Here is a 12169-nt window from a genome sequence, read left to right as displayed (position 1 = left end):
GCTAAGCAGGAATTACTTGGTGGTCCAACTCGACCAAGGCATCCTGGGTTAAGCTTGTCCTGGCCTTGGGTCTAGAAATCACAAGGTAAAAAACAAAGCACAATCTGTAGATAATTTTTTTATTCGCTTTTTTCTTCTTATTCCCAATTAAGGTTAAACATCTATTAACAACAATTCATTTTTTTTTTATCATGATGACATCTAATGAAATGACGCCGCCATTGATTAGACATTGATTCTTCACATATTGAGATAAATTTGCATGTTTGCGATCTCATTATTTTGAATTCAATGAACATACTGTAATGAAAGTCAACTGCAATTTTTTCTTTGATCAGCACAAAATGAATTGAATTTCATTGTTTCAATAAGCTAAAACTTAATAAAAAGAAAAAAGACCTACATACATGTATGTGTACTGTATGCCAAACACAAGTGCAGACAAACTTGTTCACACCGTCGATCGTGGATGTCCTATCGTCCCTCTTTTGGTTGTACTCTAACTTTTAAGGAAGACATTCATATGTTTTGTACATGACCCCAATCGCAGACGTATGCTGGGAATCGTGGACAATATTGTTCTCTTTTGTTCTCTGGAATTTTTCGTCCACGGTTTGAATGGATGAACATGCCCACACATACATGCACGAAGTTCATCCTGCACAGTGCATACTTCAACTTCTGTGCCTACTGTTCATGCACAGAATGAATATACCAGACGTAAGTGCCTTAAAGATATAGTCCATCATTTGTAATTTGTGCATTTTGTTCATTTGAAGCAACAAAAGTGCTCAAAATCTAAAGAAGGGTGCTGAACAACTAACCTGCTGAAGTTTCAGCTCAGCTTCAGCTGTATATTCCGAGAAAAACAGCATTCTAGGATCTCAATTTCAAATCAAAAGTTGCTGAATCATGTTTTGAATTGGGCCTGAATTCAGCGTCCGAGACACGTTCTCACAGCCGATTGCAGCTACGCGATGTCGCGCACTGATCCGACGAATTATAACAAGTGCGTGTGCGTCGTGGCAATGCTTGCGCCCGCTTCGCCGAATAACAAAACGAACCACTAATTTAAATTTACTACGGTGCGTCTTAAGAAGCACTGTTGGAAAGGCCTTCTTTCGTTGATTACTTCAAAATGACAGCTTGCCAGAGAGAATAATTTCACAGGGAGTTTAGTCCCCTTACTATCTTTCAACCAAGTATGTTTTTCAACAATAATTATGCCAACTACTTTTCGGATAGTTGCAAATGATGGACTATAGCTTTAAAGTCAGATCAAGTTCTTTCAAACCTATTATTAGTGAAAGTTTAAAACCTACAAGGGAGTCAATGCAGTCCTTGGAAATATGATGTTCAGGATGTATGAATGACAAGCAACGCCAATAAATTTCTGGCTCTGTAATAAGCAAATATTCTCTTGTAGGACACAAATTGGCATGGGCTTCAAAGTGAATTCAAGAGTTGAATTCTACTGAAATCAAAGGATGCCACGCATAAACAATTTTTTTGCATGTTGCTAAAACACTTTCCTGAATCCTCCAAAATCTAACCCACTGCAGGAAACAAATGGCAGCTTGCTCATTCAACTTTCAACTTGGTAGGTCGAACCCATCACGTTCCAAGGCTCTACCTTCCTCAATCCTGCAGGATCCTTTAATCCCGGTGGATTCTGAAGGATCTGGGAGGATCAGGGTTCAAATACACATAATTGACATTTGTACACGCCCTTTTTACGTTTCTCCTCCATGCTTCCGTCTTGCATAATTCAGGGATGTGATGTTTTTGCCTGAAAATTGAGATATAAAGATGAGTATGCACACATGTACATGTATGGTGCCACTGCACTATGTTATTTACAATTTGAAAAAAAAAAGCCAGAAATCAGGCAGTTGCAGGAGGACGTACATCCCTGATAATCCTAACATTAAATATAGTCTCCTCAGACTGGATGTAAGAGTCTTGAGCATGTCACGGAATAGCAAAGTGTAGGGTCTCTGCCCTAAATGGGTCCCTGTCACCCGATATGCCGTCAAAGAGGACCCAGTGTTCGCCTTTTGCTAGAGAAACCCTGGCAGATCCCCGAAAAGATTCTGCCGCTCTCATCACAGTTCTGGTTCCCTGACTTCTCTCAGTCCTTCTTGGTCAGTGTGTGGGGTGACGATGTCATGTGGATGGGGTTGGGGTTCTCTGCTGCGGCCTTAATGGCATCCAGAAATGCCTGGCTCCTGCGTCTGGATTCAGTCATAACCTTCGGATCCGACTCTGGCAGTACCTGTTGGTTTAAGTGACAGTAGCAGTAAAATAAGTTCAGGTGGGAAACCAAACACCGATTTGTCAAGTCTTCAAACAAAAAGCACAATGTTATTGGACACTAGGTCCTGGAACAGCCCAATTGGGCTACAAAACGCACTTTGAATGAGATTATGTTGATCGGAAAGAACATTTAAAACTACATGTAGGATAGAAACATCCACACAACTACCCTTTAAAAACTGGGCGTTTTTGTGTTATTCCTGTATTATGTGTGCGAGAACGAATTTCGGGGTCCACTTTTGCGACCCCATAAATTCGAGCCGTTTGGATGCTAGTTGTGATTTCATTCATACGCGTAAAGTGTTCGCCTTTTGCGGACATTGAAGAAACCAATTTTTTTGCATTGGTGATTGGTCACCACTGATCCTGCGACACACAACGTGTATATCATACACTAGAGAACGACACGAAAAACGTATTCGTACTCCGTCGTGTCCGATGTAAACAACCAGGGTTTTTTCGTCTTTTCTCGGGAACGGTAAGACATTAGGTTGGTTTTCAAACCATGCGTCTCGCCTGCTGTCACAATTATCTTTAAAGAGTGGCTAATCAGTATGAAGGTTGCCATGTTGCATCTTTGACCCAAGTTTGGTTCCAATTGGACTTCAACTTCTCAAATGAGACCAATTTTACATGTTCAGCCTATAGTAAAAATTGACCTTAGATGACCTTTGACTTCATTATTATATGAAAGTTGCTATGTTGTGTCTATGACCCAAGTTTGAAATGACTCAATGAGACCAATTTCACATGTTCAGCCTATTTTACAACTTGACCCCAGATGATCTTTGACCTTTATATGTGACCTTTGACATCATTATTATATGAAGGCGCCAATGTTGCATCTAGGATTCAAGTTTGGTTCCAATTGGACTTCAACTTTTAAAATGAGACCAATTTTACGAAACTTTAACCACATACGTACAGACATTGCGATTGCATAGTTTCTTTCTGAAAAGTTCAGGCGAGACAAAATGTGAGAGTTCAATTGTTTTTTTCTCGAATGATTCAAAACTTTCTTGTTAGTACCTTTAGCATGTCTTCTCGAGTTGGTGAAATAAGTTTCATGAGTGCCCAACCAACTCCACCGGCTGCTCCTATAGCCCCTAAACTCAGCAAATATGATGTGAGTCTTCGTGACATCTTGAAGTGTTCATTAACTGTGCAGACACTGCAGAAATATGAAAAGAACAAAATCAAAATTATAATTTTCAAGATCATTTGAGATTTTTTTTTTTATCTGGCTGCATCCTCAGTCATGCATCACACCACTCATTGACATCTTACACTGAAAATTAATGTACATGTACACTCAATTACAAGAAGTGGCATTTTGAATACCATTTCAAAAGTCAGAATCACGGACAACGTCAACTGTGGATAAACTGGCAAATTTTTTAAATGTTCCCATCTACCAAAAAGTCGTTCAATTTAAAGGCACAGCTAGTTGCAGAGTACCCTGCATAGCCACTTCGGAGAAAACACATCGGACTTTGACTTTTCTCAATAGTCCCCATTCAATTTATGCTGTTACTTATTTATTCCATCCTTTCAGGGAAAATAGCGACCCTTTTCCCTTTCCAATCCCCCCCCCCCCCCCCCCCATCTGCCACCCTGGGTTGAAACACTTTCGACTGTCTGCTGACGATTTTTCTGTTACAGGGTAGTCCCAGTAACTTAGACCCTTCTTCAGGCCCGTTGCCAAGGAGGGGGGGGGGGGCCTGGTGGGGCCGAGCCCCCCTTGACGAGCAATTGCTCCCCCCCCCCCCCCAAACGGCAAATGCCATACATGTGTATTTTTTATGGTAGTGGGCCCCCTAGTTGGTAATATGGGCCCCCTGATGCTCAGGGCTGGCAACAGGCCTGCCCTACTTATTGCCTTTTGTAGCCCTAACAGTCCTGAATCCTCCAATTGTAATACCATTTTTCACACCCCCTAGGGAGTTAGGGTTAACATTTGGACATGATTTGGCGATGCGGATAGGATCGCCATGGACACACGCGCACACAAGCACGAAATGCATAGCAACTGTGTTGCATGCGTGCGCGTAAGTCTTGTTTACACAAAGTTTGTACCGAGGATTTTTACAATGAAAGCGTGGGTCTGCATCGTATTTTCTCGCTCACGTTTACATCGATAACTCGGCAGGATCCATCAGTCTGGATGTAATGCCAAGGGGGTGATTGGTGCTCATATGCAGTGCAGACTTATAGGTGCTTGAAGACAAAAATAACTTGAAGAAACAATGGTGTCGAAACGAAGACGAAGAAAAATAACATTTGTGCAGGATCCAACAAAGTGCAAGTAAAATTCAGCAGCTCTGCTTAGCAGCTGGTTGGTGGTTGGTACATCTGGGAGGGTGTTTCATAGGCGAACTGATCTGGGGAAGAAGGAGTTCCCGTGGAGTTGGGTGCGGCTGGTGATGAGCTGTAGTTTGCTGGGATGGAATGATCTGGTGATACTTGGCATCATGGGTGACAGATAGAGAGCTGGGTTGATGGCGACAATGCTGTGTTGTGTCTTGTTAAGCATGACCAGGCCTGCTGCTTGTCTCTTCATTCAAGGGAATTCCACTGGAGTTCTTGGAGCATAGCTGTCACACTCTCCCTTTTGTGGTACTTCTGGAGCACAAACCTGGCTGCACGGAGTTGTAATGCTTTTGACTCTAGTGACATCTTTGGAAAGAATTCCATACTGGGCCACCACTCAGACCTCCTGCATTAAGTCTATGGGCCATGACAGACAAAGTTAAAAGTATTTTTAAGAATTTTTGCTCTCCTTAAATAGTTTTTCTTCATCAGATTTACAACTTTTGGTACTTTTCAGGTCTTTTTATTAGGGAATATGAGTGGTGGCCCAGTATGGAACTCTTTCCGTTTGTTCTCATATCTTCTGGGAGCAGGTTCTCAGGTTGCGGCACAAAGTTAAAGACCAAGCATTCGGAAAGATTTCCATATACGAAGTTCACTCGACACTCTGTGTACAAACCCTATGAGAGTGGACTGAAAAATTCTAAGTGTTTTCTAAGAAAATGCTTGTATTTTCTCACTGCTCAAATTGACTTTGATGACATGAAATTGCTATCTGGGGGCTTGTTAGTCAATACAGAGGAAAATTAGTGAACTTCGCATATGGTAATCTTGCCCAAGCATTCTGTTGGCTTTGTTGGTGACTTTAACTCGATGTTTATGATACTTACATTTACCACCGAAGGCATGGTCATACCATCGTTGGTAAATGTAAGTGTACATGTACAAAGTGTACATGTATGTAGGCCTATATCTGTATTTGCCTTAGGGTACCCCTTAAAATACCCATTTTTCTTTGTTCCAGTTAAACTATTGGAAAAAATGTTGCAACCTGATGCCACTTTTTCCTTCATATAATCATCTCAATGAAGGTCATTCATTGCAAAGATGATGATAAGACATGAATCTGGGACTGAAAAACATTTCAATTGGTTAGAAAATACTAAGTTAGAAAATGTTCTTGACTCTCCGTAGACTTTGTACACAATCGCGCAAGCGGCGTCAGGTTGCAACATTTTTTTCCAAACTTTTTAAAACCACTTTATGAAAAATACTCAAGAATTCCAGAAAGGGATTCTTAAATCATGCAAATTAAACAGTGTTAACATGGTTAAAAAATACTAAAATCAGGAACAAGGTCAATCTTGACAAAAAATCCTGAAATCGGGAATAATGCTGACAAATCTCACAAGGAATACTTATGGTAAACAAAATTTCAGCTTTGAAGTAATTGCAGAATACCCCGCTATTCGGAAATACACCCCTAAACTCTTTGGCTACGCGGTTGGGATCGCTGGAATAGAAACAATTCAAGTCCATTGCCAGCTACGCGGATACTGAGTGGGGGTCCATTTGAGAACGAAGGAACACAAAAGGAATGGGATTGGGAGTTGCTGAAAAAAGTGTAAGTCCAAACCAACTAGCTTGAGTAACTCCAGCTGACATGCTCATATTCATTCACATGTGAATGAATATGAGCATGTCAGCTGGAGTTCAACCAGCCATGGATAACCCGCAAAATCAAGCAGCTCAGTAGGCAGAAACAACGTGCTTACAACAAGGCTTGCTCCCATCGCCGTCATCGCAATCACCGTCACTGGGCCAGGTACAACGTCGTGAAGAAACGTATGCAGAATGCATGCAGAGAAGCATACAACAACTACATCAACAACATTGTGTGCCCAGATCTCAAGTCAAATCCCAAGCGTTTCTGGAGCCATATCTCAAGCAAGCGCTGCGACAACAATGGTGTTGCCCCTCTTCGTGGCCCCAGAGGAGCTACATACACTGGAAGTAAGGATAAGGCAAATATTCTCAACGACCAGTTTTGTTCAGTCTTCAACAAAGATGAGGATCCATCCACCATGCCAGTCCTTGGCCCTAGTCCATTTCCTACTATGGATCACATACAGATAAATGTCAACGGCGTAATCAAATTGCTGAAGAAAATAAATCCTCATCAAGCCACCGGCCCAGAAAATATTCCAGCTCGTCTACTGAAAGAACTTGCTAACAGCCTTGGACCTGTACTCTCCATCTTGTATCAAGCCTCTTTGGACAGTGGGGATCTCCCTGAAATATGGAAATCAGCCACCGTTGCACCTGTATTCAAGAAAGGAGATAGGAATAAACCAGCCAACTACAGGCCCATCTCACTCACAGCCATCTGCTGCAAACTTCTAGAGCATATCATACACAGCTCCATCATGCAGCACTTCCAGGCTTACAACATCCTGTCTGACAATCAACACGGTTTCCGTAAGGCCCGCTCATGTGAATCCCAGCTCATCATCACCATGGATGACATTGCCCACAACCTGGATGAAGGTCTTCAAACTGACCTCATACTATTGGACTTTTCGAAGGCATTTGATAAAGTTCCCCATCTTCGTTTCCTCCATAAGCTGAAGTACTACGGCATCGATGGCAGTGCACTTACCTGGATCAGCAACTTCCTTCAGGGTAGAGTCCAGAAAGTTGTCCTGAAGGGGGAGTCGTCAGCTCAATCCCCTGTGTCATCCGGCGTACCCCAGGGTACTGTCCTTGGCCCCCTTCTATTCTTGGCCTATATCAATGACCTCCCAGGCTGTATTTCTGAAGACTCCAGTGTTAGACTGTTTGCTGACGACAGTGCTATCTACCGTGTCATAAACAACATCGACGATGCCAACCAGCTCCAGCAGGACCTCAACACCATGCAGGAGTGGGAGAGGAAATGGCTCATGGAGTTCCATCCAGAGAAATGTCAAGTACTTCGCATCACCAAACGTCGCAAACCGGTAAAGTTCACTTATTCCATCCACAACCACCCTCTGAAGGCAGTACCATCAGCTAAATACCTAGGGGTAGAACTCACTGACAACTTATCCTGGAACAGACATGTAGACACCACCTCCAAGAAGTGCTTGAGATCCCTTGGCTTCTTACGATGCAACTTGAGCAACTGCCCTCGTGAAGTAAAGACCCGCTGCTATACCACCCTTGTGCGGCCTATTGCTGAGTATGCCAGTTGCGTATGGGACCCTTCCACAAAAAGGAACATCACCAAAATTGAATCTGTACAGCGTAGTGCTGCCCGGTACATTATGAACAACTACTCCAGAGACAGCAGTGTCAACACCATGCTGAGTAAACTGGGTTGGGAGTCTCTACAACACCGAAGAGCCATCTCCAAAGTCGCAATGATGTACCGGATCACCAACAAACTCATCGACATCCCTGACAACCACCTTATCCCGGTCAACTCATCTACCAGAGGCAACAGCCAGAAATTCCTCATCCCACCCATCCGTACAACCTTACTGAAGGGCTCCTTCTTCCCAGACACCATCCGCCTGTGGAACTCACTGCCCCAGCAAGTTGTTGAGTCACCAACCCTGGATATCTTCAAGACCAGAGTGAACGGTGTCACCTTCAGATAACCAACCTGTCCCAAAATAGCTGTTTTTTACTTGCACATATGTGTCTTTTTATGCCTCGAGTTATGTCTGCACCTGCTTGTTTGCACTTCAACCAATGTGCGAGTATACTCCAGCGGAGGTTTCTGCACTGTAGTACAGGAAGATGATGATGATGATGATGAGTTACTATAGCCCCACCAGCATACCGCGGCCACACTAGTAGTAGTGGGGCTAGTGATTAGGCCTACCCGATTATATTCGGATTTTTAGGGCAACAGGGGTGCTATTTTTAAACGCAGTGGCTATTGTTACGGCAGCCGTAACGCATTTCCCATTTTCTATCGTTACGGTAGACTGCAACTTTTATAAAAACATGACAAGAAAATATAAAATTAGAAGGAAAAAAGTGAATTTGAACGTTATGAAATTCGGACTTTATTTCCCTTTTAAAAAAAATCCTCCAAAGCCTCAGGTTAGAAAAGGGAAAAAAATTCGAGTGCAAAACTGAGATTCGAACCCGCAACCTCGCGGTGCAAAATCCTACCCTCTATCGATTGAGCTGTCGCACTGCTTGCTAAAACGTGTGGAAACAAATAACTATATACCTGCGTGCGTATCAAAAAAATATCGTAGAGGGCGCTAAACAACGACTGCCGTAACGATAGCCACTTCGATTTTTAAAATGGCGGGGTAATGTGGAATTACTCCAATTTAGAGTCTAAACAATTCATTAAAAAATAAGAGAGCTTAAATTACGAGGAGGGATAAAATTGTTGAGGAACTTACCGATCGCAGAATTCTCCGTCGACTGCATGCAGCAGTGCAGGCCCGACGCGTCGAGACGATTCTTCTTGTGTAATCGAAAAAATCGAAGCTAACTAAAATACCCAGATAGAGGGCGCATTATTCTTTTCATCGTTGGAGTTTGCACTATGCATGGATGGGGACGAGGGGTAACGACGTCAGGTACATCTTGCAACGGGAAATCCTTTCATTTTTTCAAAGTGTTCAATATTTTTCTAATAAGATTCACAAACACAATATAATAAACTTCTACAATTATTCGTTTGTAACATTAGTTTTAATTTGCTATATAATCATGGTAGATTTAACCCTTACAAATAGGTCTTACCTATTAAGATATTTGGAACAATCCTGCAGTGACGCAACAGTCGGGTCTCATTTTATTTATTACATAATATATGCGTGAACGTGTAAACAACAACAAACAATTTGTGTCGATGATCATCGAAACATGTGGGTGTTTGGCTACGGATCTTTGATTTGGAAAGTGAACTTTCCATATCAGCAAAAGGTAGCTGGATATATCGATGGTTACGCGAGAAGATTTTGGCAAGGCAGCACTGATCACCGGGGCCATCCTGGCAAGGTATCGTTTCATCATCATACAGTCTGCCAGTGGTGGTGCTATGTGAATTTGCAAATCAATGACTTAACCACATCATCATGACTTGCAAAACGCGACGTAGCGCAGCCGGCCGGCGCCTGTAGGCCCCAGGCTACACAATACACATAGTGACATACCGTTTCAGGCTGTATTACAAAAGTGTATAGAAATGTTATGCCACTGCCAGCCTGCAATACATTGGGACTGATTGATTATTTTAGAAAATTCAATGAAACTTGAGCTTTTTGTGGTGCACATTGTGCTAAATGATTTTGGTGTAGCTTGAGTCAAGCTCCAATGTTCATCAGGAATTCGACATTTAACTTTCCGACAGCACTGGACCTGGAGTTACTCAAGCTAATTCGGGTGTATAATACAGTATTATCAGCAACTAGTGCCCTGCAACTTGTTCAACTTTAAGATCCAAAGTAAAAATATGAAAGGTAACACACAAGTATAGACTCCTACCAAACCACCCCTAGTTCCAAAAACACCATGAGTACATTTTTTCCTCACTGACTGTAATTTTTTTTTTCCTCAGCCAGGGCGTGTCGTGACCCTTGTTCCTGATCCACAGGTACCTTATTGCAATGTATTGATTTTTTTTTAACAATTACTTTAGTACAGATGGAAATAAAGTCAACTGTGCTTCTTAAAATGCCTGATACACAGCTATGCATTCTAAATTCTAGGTTTTACCACCTCTACTGGCTCTCATATCTCAACTTACACTTGTATTTAAAAAAAAAAAAATTGCCATTAAGAGGAAATAAATATGTGATTTGATTTGATTTGAAAATACCTTTTCTTTCTTTTCTTACATGTCTTTGTTTTCATCAATTTTACAAAAATACCGGTATAATGTTAATTGTTATGATTATATGTTTTCAAAGCTTTCTGCATTTTCTTCATGTATCCTTTAGGAGCAAGTATGGGGCATTGCATATCAAGTGGCAGAACAAGACGTACCCCGTGTCCGGGAGTACCTGGACTTTCGGGAAAAGGGCGGCTACACTATCACCTCTGTAACCTTTCATCCAAGAGACACCAGGGTTCATCAGCCCTTTGATGTCTCCATCTACATAGCAACACCAGATAACAAGAACTTCCTTGGTCCTGCATCCATGGAGGATATAGCCAGGCAGATTTTCCTTTCGGTCGGACCAAGTGGAAAAAACATTGAGTATCTTCTCAATCTAGCCGAGGCGGTCCGGGCATTGCTTCCAGAGGCCATGGACCAACACTTGTTCGAGTTGGAGAAGCTGGTGAGGCTACTCAATGAGGGGAAGACTCCAGATGAGAACAAGAACATTGAGGAGTACTTGTCTTTTAACTCAAGTAGTTCTTAACAGAGATTAGCATTGTGGGTTCTTTTGCTCATTTGATTTGACATATAAATACTATTAACAAAAAACTGAGTCTATACTGAGCAGGCAGTCAAGGCATACATGAAAAAAAGTATCAGCCATTTTATAATGCAAACAGGAGTCAGCGTGCTGTGTGGACTTCACACTTTGGACTGTCAAACATCCATTATCGCAGAAACAATTACACTGCATTGGTGCGGTCTTTCTGTATGCAAAATTGATAGATTTATTGTAGAGGGCTACATGTACATCCTGTGCATCTGAACTCGTTGTACATGTATGAGTACATGTACATGTATGAAGACTTCAATATATTTTAAAACATATTTTAATAACATAATCTCAATGGGATTGTCAAAAGTCACCTGCCAACAATGTGTCAGGGAATATCCTCTAAAAGTTGTTAAGTTTTTTCTCAAGTTGCCGAACTTTTATAAATAATACCAGGTGTCACATGTATGCATGTACATGTAACTTATAAATCCTAAATGGGCTCAAATTCTAAAATTTACATTTTTTTTTTGGAGTTTGAGATACAAACACAACCTAAAGACAAGTTTTTAATAAGCTATTCTTGTTTTCCAACTTGTATTTGTCACGTGCAATATGCTGCATTTATTACTGTTGGATGAGAAAATTTCACTTTTTTTTTGTTGGGCATGTCAATAGAAAAAGTGCAAACTATGTTTTACGTGGAAAATATCTTGAGTATATTGTATTTTCTTCATGCTTTTATTTTGCAGTTTATTTTTTGTGTGTGACAAAATTGAGTGTCGATGCGTGGCTCGTGGTTTAATTTAAATGACCTGTTAATCTTGACTTGCTTTAATACACGTATTTATCTGATACATTTATTACAATAAATTCTTTTTGAACTGAATAAGACTGAAACCAAATGGAATCAATTTCTCCACACTTCATTTTGTCTGAAATATAAATTTACAAAGACGAGACATGCTCAGCTCTTCACAAGAAAATTCACAGTAGATTATCAATTTAAGACAAGATTAAATGATTACAGTATGTTAAATAATAAGGCTTTCAACTTTTTTTGCTGAAAAGTAATTGCACTTAATGTTATCAGAGTAAAAAAATCTTGTTCATGTGATACGTCCTGCAATATACTGGTTCATGTAGATTGCTTACAC

The 12169-nt window shown here is 41.2% G+C and overlaps 1 protein-coding gene and 1 long non-coding RNA gene across 3 annotated transcripts; one reads left to right on the top strand and one right to left on the bottom strand.

The window, feature by feature from the left end:
• Positions 1–1201: 1201 nt before the first annotated feature.
• LOC119740552 lies at positions 1202–5037 on the bottom strand. The gene is made up of 3 exons (XR_005272693.1): positions 4444–5037; positions 3346–3487; positions 1202–2275 (listed from the first exon to the last, which is right to left on the bottom strand). It is a non-coding gene; the product is annotated as an uncharacterized LOC119740552 (long non-coding RNA).
• A 4327-nt stretch (positions 5038–9364) lies between these two features.
• Positions 9365–11912, top strand: LOC119740551 (putative glutathione-specific gamma-glutamylcyclotransferase 2). 2 transcript variants are annotated; one of them, XM_038215896.1, is made up of 3 exons: positions 9385–9636; positions 10196–10231; positions 10578–11912. In XM_038215896.1, the coding sequence occupies exons 1-3, from the start codon at positions 9502–9504 to the stop codon at positions 11001–11003; spliced, it is 597 nt and encodes a 198-aa protein (XP_038071824.1). In that variant the 5' UTR covers positions 9385–9501; the 3' UTR covers positions 11004–11912. The 2 variants fall into 2 exon arrangements, with proteins under 2 accessions (XP_038071826.1, XP_038071824.1); XM_038215898.1 differs by lacking the exon at positions 10196–10231 and having other exon boundaries at positions 9365–9636.
• The last annotated feature ends 257 nt before the right edge of the window (positions 11913–12169 follow it).

This window comes from Patiria miniata, unplaced genomic scaffold (assembly GCF_015706575.1).
Source record: "Patiria miniata isolate m_02_andy unplaced genomic scaffold, ASM1570657v1 HiC_scaffold_5, whole genome shotgun sequence".
Lineage (NCBI taxonomy): Eukaryota > Metazoa > Echinodermata > Asteroidea > Valvatida > Asterinidae > Patiria > Patiria miniata.
This window is presented reverse-complemented; position numbering and strand designations above follow the sequence as displayed.

Coding starts and splice junctions, on each gene's coding strand:
- LOC119740551 (XM_038215896.1), top strand. CDS start 9,502: ATGTGGGTGTTTGGCTACGGATCTTTGATTTGGAAAGTGAACTTTCCA. Junction 9,637..10,195: donor ACCGGGGCCATCCTGGCAAG/GTATCGTTTCAT, acceptor TTTTTTCCTCAG/CCAGGGCGTGTCGTGACCCT. Junction 10,232..10,577: donor CCCTTGTTCCTGATCCACAG/GTACCTTATTGC, acceptor TGTATCCTTTAG/GAGCAAGTATGGGGCATTGC.